Consider the following 17,816-nt stretch of genomic DNA (forward strand, 5'->3'; position numbering starts at 1 on the left):
CGAGGGAAATGGCCAACAGGAAGACCAAGATACAGTACATGCAGGGCGGGCCAGGCTGTTTCACTCAATGGGGAACTGGCTGCTGAGGAGTCAACTCCCTGGAACAGTCTGGTGACAGAGGGGAAATGGTCATGTAAAAAAATGAACATCTATATGGGTCAGATACATCTAATATAAAAATACTGATAACTGATTCCTGTTAAAACATGTCAAAGACCAAGTTTACAAATCTGATTGAATTCCTGACTACAATACAATGTCTATTTCAGGGTAGATTTATTTTAAATAAATGTTAATTACAGTATACCTCATAGGGGGAGATCAGTGTCAGTCAGGTCAATCGAGCAGACACTAAGATCATGAATGACTAACTAATTAGTAGGTTAAGAACAGGTTGTAAATTACTAGCCTGTCACCTATTCTCAAAGTTGAAGAGCTCACCTTGCAGGGAACAAAATGACAGTGTGAAAGACTGAACGCTGATAACACGCTGTGCTGGTGAGACAAACAGTGGTGAAGGACTATAAAAACGGCCCAAAAATACTAATGAAACGCATGCTCTAGATGCAAACAGCGGTTAGTCACAACACATACAGGAGAAGTCTCTACAACCGTCACAGTCAGGGGAGCCTCTATTGGGTGCACACGCTTGGAAAAAAATAATGTATGGGTCTAATTGTAAAGACATGTCATTTAACAGTAAAAATGTATTACATTTTAACGTGGCATGAACACAAACAATAATGACATGGTCATCTGATTAGCTAGGTTTTCAGCCAATTGGCGACCAATTACTATGCGAATATTCTAAAATCTGCATAAAACAATACGCGCATTTTCCCACCAGAGATGTTTCCATCAAATGTACTTGTTGCAGATAAAATGTGCATGATGACGCAGGGCACACATTTTTATTTTGCAGTTAAATTCCCATGTACCGAATAAAAAAGTGAAATGGGTTCCCATTTTATTTTTAACTCTGATGGTTTTGGCAGACATTTTATTTGCTTTATATAGCGAATGTGCCCACTCGGATCTTCGCACGTCCACTCTAGTCAACAGCTCGCAGATACAGTGCGGGTATAGCCTACATGAGATTATTATGGCAGCCAAGCATCGATCATCATGTCACCAGAATAAAACCCTTGATATTTATTGGAAAGGGGTATCAAGCCTTTCCAATAAAGCATTACCACGCTGTGAAGTTCATCATAACTCATTTAATCTATAGCCTAATAAACGGCATGCTTTACCGAGTGGGATGACCACACCATAGCGTAACTCCAAGTTCACTTCAATGTGATAGTTATTATATAAATATTTGCACATAACGGAATTTCCACCATACATTCTCATATATTTCATTTTACCGACAAGATCCACCTTGTCTAGAGTGTTTTGTTTTGTCAAAATTGGAAAGTTTGCCAACAAATTAGGTGTTTCCATCAGGCCTGTCGTGACATTTATCTGGCATGTACATTACTCACATGAAAAGGTTGGATGGAAACCTGGTTATTGTAAAGATTTCACTTTAATCGGCTACCTGCAGCTGTGCACATTCATCTACTCAAAAATAATTCCAGCATCCATTTGATGAATGGAAATCTGTTACAAACACCATAATGACATTCATCGATTGTTATTAGGCCTACTACTAGTGGATGCCAAGTTTTCCCCAAAAATGTGAAAAAAATTAAATTACATGAAATGTTTCATAAATTTCCTGCAATTCACAAGTGGCTGAATCTCAGAGCGAGCAAACCAGCATATCAGTCTGTGTAGCCCATATATCCAGTGCTGTCTCGCCAGAAATACTATGACAGTCGCCGTTTCGCTCGCAAGGATGCTTTCTCCAGTGAGATTGATGCGTTATGCTCTTGTCTTGGTCTAATTATAAATATTTAGAGAACCCCCCCCTCCCCAGTTTGCCTTTAGAGGAGCTCATGTCCTATTCAGGGGAATAGGACATCCCTGTGGCTCCCCCGTAATTCGCACTCCTTGTATCTAGCATGGTCAGGTCTGTCAGGAAGGTGCCCAAGTAAGGTATTGTCCCCTGCAGTGCACCCTGGGAAAAGAAAAAGCATAGGATAAACCATACCAATACGTCTGCAGCCACTGCCAAGCTTATCACACTTTGACTTCCCTCCTTAAAACGTAAACAAACAGGGCCTTGAACACAAACTGCCAGTGGCTTGTAGCTTGCGCCATCTCTCACCATTTCCATTTTCCTCTGGAATCGTTTGAGAGTGTGTTTCTGGTGCTCCTTAGCACAGCCTAACTGATTGGCAAACTTAGAGGTGCCCTCCTGTAGTGGAAAAAGTAGATCGCAGTAGTGATTTGATATTTACACAATCAATTAAATCAATCAATCACTACACCAACAGCCAAACCCTCTCATATAATGTTATTAACAGAGCAGTCTCTCACCCCTCATTAGCAGCTCTCGGCTAGTCAGGTAGTTGTTGTGATGCGAGAAGATGTCTGATAGCTCCTCAAACGTAGACATGCTGTCTCTGGGGGAATTACATAGAGAAAAGGTTAGAACTAATTGGGAAAGCATAGGAACTCCTCCACACGAGTTGTGACTAATCAGTTCATATGCATTCAGGTTGTGAAAGAAAGACTCACTTGGGCACCCAGGACCAGGCCCTCTTCAGTCTGTAGAGTGGGTTGGACTGCAGAGCAGACACAATGGCACGCAGCGACGAGAAGTTCTTAAGCACGCGACACTCCTGAGCGATGTCTATCCAGCGCTTGATGACCCGTGCCCTGAGGTGTGGGCGGATCTGTTGTCGGTGCAGTATGGTTCTGACCACACATGCTGCCACAGCGTTGAACTGGGTGATGGTGGCACGGATGGTGGGAGCACTGTGCTTGTTCTGTTTCTTATCCCTCTGGGACCAGATGGAGCCCAGGCAGTGGTGAGGAATCACCTTCTTGAACAACAACTGGAAACAGACAAACTAATTAAGCCGTGTTCACATTGGCTTAATTTCATAGGTGGTTTGAAGTCCGGTAGAAATCTGATTCCTTTTCCATGTGACTTGTGTCTGAACGGTCAAATTTTATATATTTGCCCTCAAGTTATTTTAGACTTATTTGGCATATCTTGTTGCTTGCTAACTACTGTAATAGTTTGACAAGAACATGTGGTAGCTAACGAGTCTGTTAATTGTTTACAAATGAATGTGCTAGAACGCTAAACAGCTACCTAGCTAGCTAGTTGATTGCTGTGGCTAGCCAAAAATAATTTGTTTTGAAAGTTGAATCAACTTATCCTGAGGTTTTAAAAGTGTTCTTACACTATCATTTTGAACATTCAAAGCAACTGGGAAGATTCCATGTCAGGCATTGTTGTCACCTTAGCTTTCTACATAACCTCTGAGTAATAGGACACACGAGCACCACCAATCAGCCTACACCACTGGGCACACCCGTCATTACTATGACAACTAGCGTAGCCATGTCAGGAAATGGCTGCTGTCTAAAAAATAAAAAAAATCCCCGATTTGGTCACTTGTAACTTATTGTTTGGACAGTACGTAGTCCAAAAACGGATTTGAAAAACAAAACTGATTTTAGCATTAAGGCCTGCAGTGTGAATAAGGCTTTAGATTATTAGGTTGCGTTCATACAGGCAGCCCAATTCTGATCTTTCGTTCACTAATTGGTCTTTTGACAAATCACATTAGATTTTCACATCAGATCTTTTCAGAGCTGATCTGGTCAAAAGACCAAACAGTGAAAATAAATATGAGAATTGGGCTTCCTGTCTAAACACAGGCATAGTATTAAAACACTTAAACGTATATTTATCGTGCATTGTTCAAATCCCAGCTGGGAATCCATACTCCCACCCAGACCCCCTCCCTCAGCCTCTCTCTTACCACATCCATATAGGTCAGTTGCTCTGCCACCAAATCTGTATCAAATGACATGAAGTCTTCCTGGACCTCAATCTCCACTTCCTCATCCTCACACAGGCCGAAGGAGCGTATGCTGTCAAAACCGCTGGAGAAACCTACCAGGAGTAATGATCAGATTAATGATGGAAAACCAAACATGGAGATAAAGGTATTTTTAGAGAGAAAGAGAGAGAGAAAGATACAAAGATAAAAACTAAAGAATTAAGGATAGAGTACTAATTAACGAGATATCTTACTGTTCACCCACCCTCTGAGTCTACATCCAGACTGGCCTCAGCCTTCAGCTGCTCCAGTAGACTCTGGGCTCTACGCATGGGCTCCGATCCAGGCAGGGCCCTCTGTAGGTAGGCCATCACCCTGTGGAGGCAGGGGTAGGATGGAGGCTCCTGGAAGTCCTCTCGATACTGGCCCATCCAGGCTCTCAAGATGGAGGCCAGGGCACTAAGGGGGATGAGGGGCAGCAAGAGTCAGGGAGGGCTGCTGGGAGTAAGCTGCTGCTGACAGAGGGCAAAGCAGACAGGAAAGCTACACAGTAACAACTCAACTTCGCTTGAATCAATATGGAAATCAAGCGAAGACAGACCAAGTAAAGCAGGAGACGTTGAGAAATCTTACATTCGAACAGCTCCTTTGGTTTCAGAGGGTCTACATCGCTCAGTCTGTCCTTCACTACCCTCTGGAATTCCATACCTGAGAGAAAAAAAAAAGAAAAAAAAATTCAGCACCAGTCTACCATCAGTCTAAAAGCAGTGAGACCAGTAAGTCTCCTCAGCCTCTCCATATAGAGTAGTAGTGTTCTTCAACCATGGTTCTGGAGAGCCACAGTCTGTACACGCTTTGTCGCAGCTCAACACTTACGTGACTTCATCAAATGATTATTGAACCAGGTGTTATAGCACTATGACTGGGACAAAAGCCTGCACACACTAGGTCCCACCAGGATCAGCTGTTGTCAGCTCCTGCTGTACACTCTAGCCACCATGGGCCCCCAGCCCAGTACCAGACGTACTTGTCTAGCAGCAACTGCAGCACAGTGTGCGTGCTGGCGAAGGTGCGGTATGTGGACAGGAAGATGCTGGTGTAGGCGAGGTCATTGCCCCAGAACCCCGTCAGCAGGGTCTCTACCAGCCGCTCCAGAGTTCCAGCACGGATCTTCCAGGTTTCTAGCTGGCTCACCGTGTGGCCGGGTGGCAGCCGGTCCCCCGCTGCCTGTGACGAGACAAGATGGAAAGAACCAGGGATATTAGAACAATGAGAATGGGGAAAGAGGTTGAGACAAAGGCACCCTATATTTAAATTCTTAGGCAGATGTGTCAGAGTATTGTGTCTGCTGGGAGAAAAGGGAGAGGGCGAGAGAGAAAAGGGAGAGGGCGAGAGAGAAAAGGGAGAGGGCGAGAGAGAAAAGGGAGAGGGCGAGAGAGAAAAGGGAGAGGGCGAGAGAAACCTTTGTGCTGCTAGCGCGCTACAATAGGAAACTACAACGGGTGACCTTGCTGAGGCGCAGGCTGGCACGCTGCTGGGCACAGGGGAGTGTGGAGACATAGCGACTCCTCAGCTGGACAGGCCACCCCGCCGTGCCTCGCACACGCAGCAGGAAGTCAAAGTTGGCTGAGGTGTTCATGGCGTAAAACACATTGGCGTTGTCAGGAATCACCAGTTCTAGAAAACGAAGAATTTTTTAATGACAATATTATCACAAGTCAGTAATTACAAATGAGAGTATAAAAGACAGTGTGTGATATTTGAGTAACAGGGAGAATATTTGTACCTCTTTCGTCAGAGATGACCTGCACCAGCTCGTATCCCTCCCCAGGCTCACTCTCCAGGTTGTGTTTGGCCACGGCTCTAGCGATCACTGCTGGAGTCTTATCCTGACTCGTCAACTGGGGAGGGAACAACACCATGTACCAATCAAAAACCACTTTAAAGGGTTCCATACATTTATTCAAAATGTCTTTGCCATCTGAATCAAAGTACTAATCTCCTGCTGAGCCGTACCATGATGCTCTTGTAGAGGTTGCCATTGCCCTGCTCCAGGCTGACTCTGATGATGCAGGCGTCCTGAGCCTGGGTGTTGTAGGCAGGGGGCAGGGGAGAGGAGGGGGACATGGGCGTTAGGGAGCACAACCATCTTGTGCGCGACTGCCTGGTGACAGAGGGAAAATGTTCAGGTTTAAAAAAAGGACCATCTATACGGGTCAGATAAATCTAATGTAAAACACACTGATATAACTGATTCCTGTTAATACATATTGGGCTCTATTTGAACAAATCTAAAGCAATGGTAAATATTAGTGCTGGCGGTAGAGTTATAGGTTCAGGGTGTCTACAAAATATTTTTGCTATTTTCACAACCCGAATAATGACAAAAAAGGACTGGGTTTTGATGAATAAACAAGTTAAGGGTGTGTCAAAGCTTGGCCCCAGGATGGAGCTAGCATGCCATGTTTTTTTACGCATACAAAGCTGTTCATTTTAGTCTATTCAAAACAAGGGTTGGAACCGGTTCAGGGAACAAAACCAAAAAAGGAAATTTTAGGAACAGAACCGTTATTTGAAAAGCATGGGAACCGGTTAATGAAACGTTATTCTACGTTCGGGGATCTTTTTCCAGACCCACAGAAAATCGCAACAAAATGCCTTTGCAAAGCCCTCACTGTCAGTCAAACCTTTTCCAGCGTCTGCCTGCCAGCTGGAAATCTTTGCCAGTAGTATACATGCTACCTGCCCCTTCCTTTTGAAGCATACGTTACTGTAGTCTACTGACGACATTACAAGCATGATTTAGAAATTAGGGAGAGATGTTTAAAAGAATGGATGTTAGGATGAAACAGTCGGAGGTCACCAAGCGCAACATAGCTTCAGCGTGTAAATCAGCTAGAAAGATGTGTCGGCATCGAGTAATTGTCTCTGGCCCCCTCCCAGTTAGGGGGAGTGATGAGCTCTACCAGAGTCTCACAACTCAATCGCTGGTTGAAAACTGTTTTCTGCCCCTCCCAAAAGATAGAATTTGTAGATAATTGGCCCTCTTTCTGGGACTCACCCACAAACAGGACCAAGCCTGGCCTGTTGAGGAGTGACGGACTCCATCCTAGCTGGAGGGGTGCGCTCATCTTATCTACGAACATAGACAGGGCTCTAACTCCCCTAGCTCCACAATGAAATAGGGTGCAGGCCAGGCAGCAGGCTGTTAGCCAGCCTGCCAGCTTAGTGGAGTCTGCCACTAGCACAGTCAGTGTAGTCAGCTCAGCTATCCCCATTGAGACGTGTCTGTGCCTCGACCTAGGTTGGGCAAAACTGAACATGGCGGTGTTCGCCTTAGCAATCTCACTAGAATAAAGACCTCCTCCATTCCTGCCATTATTGAAAGAGATCGTGATACCTCACATCTCAAAATAGGGTTACTTAATGTTAGATTCCTCACTTCAAAGGCAGTTATAGTCAATTAACTAATCACTGATCATAATCTTGATGTGATTGGCCTGGCTGAAACATGGCTTAAGCCTGATGAATTTACTGTGTTAAATGAGGCCTCACCTCCTGGTTACACTAGTGACCATATCCCCCGTGCATCCCGCAAAGGCGGAGGTGTTGCTAACATTTACGATAGCAAATTTAAATAAAAAAATTAAAATTAAAAAAGACGTTTGTCTTTTGAGCTTCTAGTCATGAAATCCATGCAGCCTACCCAATCACTTTTTATAGCTACTGTTTACAGGCCTCCTGGGCCATATACAGCGTTCCTCACAGAGTTCCCTGAATTCCTATCAGACCTTGTAGTCATAGCAGATAATATTCAAATTTTTGGTGACTTTAATATTCACATGGAAAAGTCCACAGACCCACTCCAAAAGGCTTTCGGAGCCATCATCGACTCAGTGGGTTTTGTCCAACATGTCTCTGGACCTACTCACTGCCACAGTCATACTCTGGACCTAGTTTTGTCCCATGGAATAAATGTTGTGGATCTTAAATGTTTTTCCTCATAATCCTGGACTATCGGACCACCATTTTATTATGTTTGCAATCGCAACAAACAATCTGCTCAGACCCCAACCAAGGAGCATCGAAAGTCGTGCTATAAATTCTCAGACAACCCAAAGATTCCTTGATGCCCTTCCAGACTCCTTCTGCCTACCCAAGGACGTCAGAGGACAAAAATCAGTTAACCACCTAACTGAGGACCTCAATTAAACCTTGCGCAATACCCTAGATGCAGTTGCACCCCTAAAAACAAAAAACATGTCATAAGAAACTAGCTCCCTGGTATACAGAAAATACCCGAGCGCTGAAGCAAGCTTCCAGAAAATTGGAACGGAAATGGCGCCACACCAAACTGGAAGTCTTCCGACTAGCTTGGAAAGACAGTACCGTGCAGTATCGAAGAGCCCTCACTGCTGCTCGATCATCCTATTTTTCCAACTTAATTGAGGAAAATAAGAACAAGCCAAAATTTATTTTTGATACTGTCGCAAAGATAACTAGAAAGCAGCATTCCCCAAGAGAGGATGGCTTTCACTTCAGCAGTAATAAATTCATGAACTTCTTTGAGGAGAAGATCATGATCATTAGAAAGCAAATTACGGACTCCTCTTTAAAGCTGCGTATTCCTCTAAAGCTCAGTTGTCCTGAGTCTGCACAACTCTGTCAGGACCTAGGAAGACACTCAAGTGTTTTAGTACTATATCTCTAGACAATGATGAAAATAATCATGGCCTCTAAACCTTCAAGCTGCATACTGGACCCTATTCCAACTAAACTACTGAAAGAGCTGCTTCCTGTGCTTGGCCCTCCTATGTTGAACATAATAAACGGCTCTCTATCCACCGGATGCGTACCAAACTCACTAAAACTGGCAGTAATAAAGCCTCTTGAAAAAGCCTAACCTTGACCCAGAAAATATAAAAAACTATCGGCCTATACCGAATCTTCCATTCCTCTCTAAAAATTTTGAAAAAGCTGTTGCGCAGCACCTCACTGCCTTCCTGAAAACAAACAATGTATACGAAATGCTTCGGTCTGGTTTTAGACCCCATCATAGCAATGAGACTGCACTTGTGAAGGTGGTAAATGACCTTTTAATGGCGTCAGACCGAGGCTCTGCATCTGTCCTCGTGCTCCTAGACCTTCGTGCTGCTTTTTATACCATCGATCACCACATTCTTTTGGAGAGATTGGAAACCCAAATTGGTCTACACGGACAAGTTCTGGCCTGGTTTAGATCTTATCTGTCGGAAAGATGTCAATTTGTCTCTGTGAATGGTTTGTCCTCTGACAAATCAACTGTAAATTTCAGTGTTCCTCAAGGTTCCATTTTAGGACCACTATTGTTTTCACTATATATATATATATATATATATATATATATATATATATATATATATATATATATATATTACCTCTTGGGGATGTCATTCAAAAACATAATGTTAACTTCCACTGCTATGCAGATGACACACAGCTGTACATTTCAATGAAACATGGTGAAGCCCCAAAATTGCCCTCGCTAGAAGCCTGTGTTTCAGACATAAGGAAGTGGATGGCTGCAAACTTTCTACTTTTAAACTCGGACAAAACAGAGATGCTTGTTCTAGGTCCCAAGAAACAAAGAGATCTTCTGTTGAATCTGACAATTAATCGTGATGGTTGTACAGTCGTCTCAAATAAAACTGAAGGACCTCGGCGTTACTCTGGACCCTGATCTCTCTTTTGACGAACATATCAAGACTGTTTCAAGGACAGCTTTTTTCCATCTACGTAACATTGCAAAAATCAGAAACTTTGTCCAAAAATGACGCAGAAAAATTAATCCATGCTTTTGTTACTTCTAGGTTAGACTACTGCAATGCTCTACTTTCCGGCTACTCGGATAAAGCACTAAATAAACTTCAGTTAGTGCTAAATATGGCTGCTAGAATCCTGACTAGAACCAAAGAAATGTATCATATTACTCCAGTGCTAGCCTCCCTACACTGGCTTCCTGTTAAGGCAAGGGCTGATTTCAAGGTTTTACTGCTAACCTACAAAGCATTACATGGGCTTGCTCCAACCCATCTTTACGATTTGGTCCTGCCGTACATACCTACACGTACGCTACGGTCACAAGACGCAGGCCTCCTAATTGTCACTAGAATTTCTAAGCAAACAGCTGAGGCAGGGCTTTCTCCTATAGAGCTCCATTTTAATGGAATGGTCTGCCTACCCATGTGAGAGACGCAGACTCGGTCTCAACCTTTAAGTCTTTACTGAAGACTCATCTCTTCAGTAGGTCATATGATTGAGTGTAGTCTGGCCCAGGAGTGTGAAGGTGAACGGAAAGGCTCTGGAGCAACGAACCGCTCTTGCTGTCTCTGCCTGGTCGGTTCCCCTCTCTCCACTGGGATTCTCTGCCTCTAACCCTATTACAGGGGCTGAGTCACTGGCTTACTGGTGCTCTTCCATGTCGTCCCTAGGAGGGGTGCATCACTTGAGTGGGTTGAGTCGCTGACGTGGTCTTCCTGTCTGGGTTGGCGCCCCCCCCCTTGGGTTGTGCCGTGGCGGAGATCTTTGTGGGCTATACTCAGTCTTGTCTCAGGATGGTAAGTTGGTGGTTGAAGATATCCCTCTAGTGGTGTGGGGGCTGTGCTTTGGCAAAGTGGGTGGGGTTATATCCTGCCTGTTTTGCCCTGTCTGGGGGTATCATCGAATGGGGCCACAGTGTCTCCTGACCCCTCCTGTCTCAGCCTCCAGTATTTATGCTGCAGTAGTTTGTGTCGGGGGGCTAGGGTCAGTCTTATATCTGGAGTATTTCTCCTGTCTTATCCGGTGTCCTGTGTGAATTTAAATATGCCCTCTAATTCTCTCTTTCTCTCTCGGAGGACCTGAGCCCTAGGACCATGCCTCAGGACTACCTGGCATGATAACTCCTTGCTGTCCCCAATCCACCTGGCTGTGCTGCTGCTCCAGTTTCAACTGTTCTGCCTGCGGCTATGGAACCCTGACCTGTTCACCGGACTTGATACCTGTCCCAGACCTGCTGTTCTCAACTCTCTAGAGACAGCAGGAGCGGTAGAGATACTCTCAATGATCGGCTATGAAAAGCCAACTGACATTTACTCCTGAGGTGCTGACTTGTTGCACCCTCGACAACTACTGTGATTATTATTATTTGACCATGCTGGTCATTTATGAACATTTGAACATCTTGGCCATGTTCTGTTATAATCTCCAGCCGGCACCGCCAGAAGAGGACTGGCCACCCCTCATAGCCTGGTTCCTCTCTAGGTTTCTTCCTAGGTTTTGGCCTTTCTAGGGAGTTTTTCCTAGCCACCGTGCTTCTACACCTGCATTGCTTGCTGTTTGGGGTTTTAGGCTAGGTTTCTGTACAGCACTTCGATATATCAGCTGATGTAAGAAAGGCTATATAAATAAATTTGATAAACTTTTTCAATGCTAGTTAAAGGATGCAGTTTCCCATTGAATTAACTACAAAAAAGGTCAAATGTGTTTTAAATTCTAGTGCTGCTCTGCAAACAAGGTTGTTAGCTAGCTAGCTCTGGTCCAACTTTAAACAAACTCTGAAGTTCAAAGACGTCTCAAAGTTCCTCCAAAGGTATAATTCTGTGGGCCGAATTCAGATAATGCATGTCATAAAAAGATGCCCAGCGGCAAGCCTCCTCCATCCGCTCTTGCAAAATTTCAGTTGCATCTCGCGCCCTACACTGACTGGCAGCACAGTTTGTGTGTTTGTATTTCAATATGATTAAACCATGCCGTTACGGCCTCCCGGGTGGCGCAGTGGTCTAGGGCACTGCATCGCAGTGCTAGCTGCGCCACCAGAGTCTCTGGGTTCGCGCCCAGGCTCTGTCGCAGCCGGCCGCGACCGGGGGGTCCGTGGGGCGACGCACAATTGGCCTAGCGTCGTCCGGGTTAGGGAGGGTTTGGCCGGTAGGGATATCCTTGTCTCATCGCGCTCCAGCGACTCCTGTGGCGGGCCGGGCGCAGTGCGCGCTAACCAAGGGGGCCAGGTGCACGGTGTTTCCTCCGACGCATTGGTGCGGCTGGCTTCCGGGTTGGAGGCGCGCTGTGTTAAGAAGCAGTGCGGCTTGGTTGGGTTGTGCTTCGGAGGACGCATGGCTTTCGACCTTCGTCTCTCCCGAGCCCGTACGGGAGTTGTAGCGATGAGACAAGATAGTAATTACTAGCGATTGGATACCACGAAAATTGGGGAGAAAAGGGGATAAAAAAAAAAAAAACATGCCGTTACGGTAAAATACAATTTGCTCTTAACTTCCCTATACAGATTAGAAGAAAAAAAATCTGCCATAGCAAGCTGCTCTATCCGCACTGATTGGTGAAGTAATTTAATGTCAAACTAAATGTAAAAAAAATATTTACATTTCAGAGGTTAAAAAAGGAACATTAGTCTTTTTTTGAAAATTGTTCTGTTTAGAAAGAAAAGATTGGAAAACAATTTTGGTTCCAACCATATTCAAACAGACCCCATTTCAAAGGAAACAAGCACTCAGTAAGATCAGGTGTGGCCAATTAGTGGGCGCAGCCAATATGCCTGAAGACACTTAAGAGTTTTGTTGATGCTGAGAATGGAATGTGTTTATTTTACTCCCTTTTTTCTCCCCACATTTGTGATATCCAATTGCGATCTTGTCTCATCGTTGCAACTCCCCTGTACTGAGAATGTTCCAAAGCAAGCAACAATCATGCACCATTTCCAGAAGGTTGTGGGAAGGTGGTACGCAAAATAATCATAGACAACCACACTCTCACCAAGCTCTAAGAAACATCTGGTTCTCAGAACATTATGTGCTACCTGGGTATAGCTCCAATATAAAGAGAGAAAGGGGGAACGTCCACTCACCATTATACTGCTTTCAAATGTAATGTTTTGTAAACATAATGGAACCATCTTACAGATCATATTTGCCCTTTTCCAGAAATAGTAGATGAAATTGCATTGCATTCGAGCCATAAACCCATGTCAACAATATTTCTAAATAAGATCGGGTTAGAGGCAGGATATCATAAAATCGCTTCGCTCGTTCCATGGCACTGTGCACACGTACTGTAGGCCTAAATGCCTTTACGCGTACCATTCGCACATCTATCTATACAATATACTAGGCTTCTGTCAATTGTATCGTTGCCCATGTGCGAAGCAGATTTAAAAAAAATCTGATGTTGATATGGCATTACAGGAAGATTGAAGAGATTGGAATTGCGTGTCTTTGGTAATCGGGGTGCTCTTTGAAAATGGGGATGGATAGTCTACTTAAACAAGCGAAATGCAGGTATGTGAATAATGAAAAGGCATGAGGGCAAAAACCTCCAACATATTTCGAAGCACTATGTAGACCATTCAAAACCCATTTATTCATAGGCTACTTTTGACTAAATGTCCAAGTTAAATTCTGCTAAACTAGCCTTGATTGGGGGCAGGGTATGCTTGTTTTTTATGCAATTAAACAAAAAAACTAAAATGGGGGATACTAAATACGAGATTCACCGGCATAAAATTCACATCTCTCCTTCCATGGGCACCGTGCGTAATGGTTGGATAGGCTACACTTCCACTCTCAAAATCAATGCCATTATCAACTGCGTTACCGTCAACCTGCTTTTTGTGAGTCTTAAAACGTCCCATTAGCGCTGCATGAAATTGTCACTTTGGGGTTGTTTTTAGGACACAACTTAAATATTGCCACCCCTCCCAACTCAGCACAAGTGAGCTGATTTTAGACAGATAAATTGACAGACCTGCCATTAGAGCTGGAAAATGCCAGTGCGCCAGTTAACATCACAAAATTGCAAACTAACAAGAGTTTGACACTTAAGCCTCCTCAGCGTCAGACGGAAATAGAGACCAATAAGGCTAAGGTTCCAAATCTGATTGTAGTCAACGGAATTCGATAATGTCTATTATTTCAGGTTAGATTTATTTTAAATCTCAAAGTTACATACAGTACACATCATGTTAAGTCCTCCAGTGTGTACTTACTGGCTAAGTCTCTTGACAATGCCCTTGCAAAGTTTGCATAAAGTCGTACTTCTGTCTCCCACTCCTTCAATGTCACAAGACATGGCATGGCTGCAGAAGGCAAACAGAGAATAATCATGATATCACTACTACCAGTCCACTTATCCTGAGTAGGAGTAAAACAATCAGAAAGAGATGGAGCAGAGAGGATAGAGGGAGTAAGAGCTGATGTAGATATACAGTGTGAATGATTACTGACGCTTGTACCTCTCCTCCTCTCTGTGTTGAGGCTGGCCCTTGAACCAGCGCAGGAAGGCAGCATTAGCAATAAGACAGTAGCTGTTACACGCAGACTGCAGCAGCTTGATCCGAGCTATCACCTCAAACTCCTGAATAAGAGAGTCAGAGAGAGATCAAGGTCACAGTCAATTTATTTAACTAGGCAAGTCAGTTAAGAACAAATTCTTAACATAAAAAGCTGACTAACAATGACTTTTCCCACTTTACCTAATTAGTGGTTTAGAACGGGTTAAAAATGACACTCACCCTTCGCATCTTCTCAAAGTTGATTAGCCCCCCCTGCAGAGGAAAGACTGAACAATGATACCACGCTGTGCTGGCTAGACAAACAGTGGTGGTAGACTAAAGACTGTCAAACAAATTCCTCAAATACTCATGCTCTATATGCAAACAGCGGCCACAACACACAGGAGAAGTCTACATCCAAACAGAATGAGTGAGTAGGATGATAGTAAGGCTCACCTCTACTAGGTCTGACCGGGCAGTATCTAACATGGTCAGGTCTGTCAGGAAGGTGCCCAGGTAAGGTATCGTCCCCTGCATGGCACCCTGGGAGGAGAGACAGAGCAATGGTTCAAAATCATACCGATACATCAGCAGGCACAGCCAAGCTTATCTCACTTTGACTCCCCTCCTGAAACGGAAACAAACTGGGCCTCAAACTGACAGTGGCTTGTAGCTTGCTCCATCTCTCACCATTTCCTTCTGCAGCTGGAGTCGTTTGTGAGTGCGTTTCTGGTGCTCCTTAGCACAGCCTTCCAGATTGGCAAACTTAGAGGTGCCCTGTAGGGGAAAAAGTAGATTGTGTAACTATCAAATCACTACTACATTCAATCACTACACCAAAATCCAAACCCTCTCATATGATGGTATTAACAGAGCAGAGTCTCACCCTCATCAGGTCGTCAGGTAGAGTTAGAGTTTGTGATGTAAGATGTCTGATAGCTCCCCAAATGTAGACATGCTGTCTCTGGGGAATTACATAGAGAAAGGTTAGAACTAATTGGGAAAGCATAGGAACTCCTCCACATGAGTTGTGACTAATCAGTTCATATGCATTCAGGTTGTGAAAGAAAGACTCACTTGGGCACCCAGGACCAGGCCCTCTTCAGTCTGTAGAGTGGGTTGGACTGCAGAGCAGACACAATGGCACGCAGCGACGAGAAGTTCTTAAGCACGCGACACTCCTGAGCGATGTCTATCCAGCCCTTGATGACCCGTGCCCTGAGGTGTGGGCGGATCTGTTGTCGGTGCAGTATGGTTCTGACCACACATGCTGCCACAGCGTTGAACTGGGTGATGGTGGCACGGATGGTGGGAGCACTGTGCTTGTTCTGTTTCTTATCCCTCTGGGACCAGATGGAGCCCAGGCAGTGGTGAGGAATCACCTTCTTGAACAACAACTGGAAACAGACAAACAATGAGACGATTAGTACTAAAACAACGTATACTTATCCTGCATGGTTCCAATCCCACCAGTAACAGTCTCCTCAGCCTCTCAATGTAGAGCAGTAGTGTTCTTAACCATGGTTCTGGAGAGCCACAGTCTGTACACGCTTTGTCCCAGCTCAACACTTACACGTGACTTAATCAAAATCATGTTGATTATTGAACCAGGTGTTATAGCACTATGACTGGGACAAAAGCCTGCACACACTAGGTCCCACCAGGATCAGCTGTTGTCAGCTCCTGCTGTACACTCTAGCCACCATGGGCCCCCAGCCCAGTACCAGACATACTTGTCTAGCAGCAGCTGCAGCACGGTGTGCGTGCTGGCGACTGTGCGGTATGTGGACAGGAAGATGCTGGTGTAGGCGAGCTTATTGTCCCTGAATGCCATCAGTTGGGTCTGCACCAGCCGCTCCAGCGTTCCTTCCCGGATCTTTACAGCTGGTTTCCTTTCTTTCACAACCCTCCACCTGCGACGGGACAAGATGGAAAGAACCACAGATAGGTGTTGAGACGACACCCTATATTTAATTCTTAAGCCGATTTGGGAGAGAACTTGCTGCTACAACAAGAAACACTCCAATCTGATTCTAATCACGGAACAGAGCGCCCCTCATTGAGCCTGTCCTCTGGCTCAAAGAGGGAGGCAAAGAGGACAGCAGACTCCGTCCAACTCACCAGCTCTTTACTCAGTCAGCACTGCTCTCTGGCAAACATCTAGCCACTGGAAATGTACTGACTGTCGAGTACCAAAAATATACATTCACACTGTATTTGCATAGATTTTCTAGTCAGATGGCACTCTGAGAAGTGCCACAACAGTAAACAAAGCACCAGTGTGGCTCACCGTTTACATCATCTTGCTTTCCACTAAACAAATAAGATTACAAGTCAACAACAGAAAACAAACCACCACACAGACAATAGCTAGGTTTCCATCCAACTTTCATGCAAATATTCTAAAATCCACAAACATTTTCCCACCAGACATGTTGCCGTCAAATTTATTTGTTGCAGATTAAAAGCTGTGCACATAAAAATAACAAGCTAAATGGGTTTCAATCGCATTTAACTCTACTGATGGTTTTGTCAAAAACAATGTGGGTCATGTGCCCACTCTGGTCATGGCAGGTACACGCTAGCCAACAGCTTGCAGATAATGGGTATAGCCTACATGTGATTATTATAGACATTTTTATTTGTCAAACGGCAGCCGAGCATTGATCATCATGTCACCAGAATAAGACCCTCAATATTTATTGTAAAGGAGCAACAAGCTCACCACCTTGCACTTTCACCACCCTGTGAAGTTCATCGTTTATTTCATCTGTAGCCTAATAAACTGCATGGTTTCCTGAGTCGTAGTGGGAGGACCACACACCGCGTCATCGCTTGACTCTTGGAAAGTTCACAAATTTGCTGTTTACATCAGGCCAGTCGTGACATTTTTTTATCCAACGTTTACTTTACTTGCATAAACAAAAAAGGTTAGACAGAAACCTGGTTAGTCTTGCTTTCACTGGCTTACTCATATACATAACTCCCACTCAGGACCTGGATAATGCTCCAATGTTCTGAGCACAAATTGCATCTCCTTGCTTGTGGTTGGCTGGATGAAAGTTTCATCATCCAATTATTTCAGAGCTACAGAAGTGCAAGTTTAACCATTGCACAGATTGTGGTGATACATTGGCACAAGAATTATTAGAATATGGCAAATATTAGAAAATTATTGCATTCTAGCCATGCTGGCCAGCCTACCTGAGACATGAAACCAATAGGTTGGAGGGGATAATGGCTGTTGCCAATTTATTAAATGCACATTTAGCCAAAATGGGTAATGGAAAGACTTCTCCACCTACATTTTTATTCGACATTCCAGGTCTTCGCAAAACATATATTTTTTAGCTGTGACGTCATTACATCCAGCTGTTAATATACAGTTACAGTTCAACGGAAATGTACCGCAGCAGGCAATTGTTGCATCAATTTTCTATGCAAACATTCTACATGTCGTAGAAAAAAAAACAAAGTCTGGTTTATTTTCTCATCCATAGACTCCATTTAGCTGCAAGACAATAACACAAAAAGGCAAATAAACAAAACCTTTTTGGGTGAACTCAGTTGAGGTCTCAATTTACTGTTGAGAATTAGAATAGAATACACAA

General features: G+C 44.2%; 1 protein-coding gene across 1 annotated transcript; it reads right to left on the reverse strand.

The window, feature by feature from the left end:
• Window positions 1-1,473: 1,473 nt before the first annotated feature.
• On the reverse strand, window positions 1,474-17,037 carry LOC120052052 (ral guanine nucleotide dissociation stimulator-like 1). The gene is made up of 20 exons (XM_038998914.1): window positions 17,030-17,037; window positions 15,935-16,118; window positions 15,283-15,602; window positions 15,120-15,169; window positions 14,896-15,002; window positions 14,662-14,748; window positions 14,446-14,478; window positions 14,167-14,288; window positions 13,921-14,010; window positions 5,925-6,072; window positions 5,695-5,809; window positions 5,416-5,585; window positions 4,936-5,135; window positions 4,542-4,616; window positions 4,170-4,367; window positions 3,888-4,011; window positions 2,629-2,948; window positions 2,430-2,513; window positions 2,216-2,306; window positions 1,474-2,065 (listed from the first exon to the last, which is right to left on the reverse strand). Exons 1-20 carry the CDS (start codon window positions 17,035-17,037, stop codon window positions 1,949-1,951), a joined length of 2,643 nt encoding a protein of 880 aa, XP_038854842.1. The 3' UTR covers window positions 1,474-1,948.
• Window positions 17,038-17,816: the final 779 nt, after the last annotated feature.

Source organism: Salvelinus namaycush, chromosome 8 (assembly GCF_016432855.1).
Source record: "Salvelinus namaycush isolate Seneca chromosome 8, SaNama_1.0, whole genome shotgun sequence".
Classification (NCBI taxonomy): Eukaryota; Metazoa; Chordata; class Actinopteri; order Salmoniformes; family Salmonidae; genus Salvelinus; species Salvelinus namaycush.

Bases quoted from the DNA above. Each gene is read 5' to 3' on its own strand.
- LOC120052052 (XM_038998914.1), bottom strand. The intron at 6,073-13,920 runs GTAAGTACACAC...CTCTGTCACCAG, and splicing joins ATTGTCAAGAGACTTAGCCA to GCAGTCGCGCACAAGATGGT. The intron at 2,066-2,215 runs GTGAGAGATGGC...TTCTTTTCCCAG, and splicing joins TCCAGAGGAAAATGGAAATG to GGTGCACTGCAGGGGACAAT.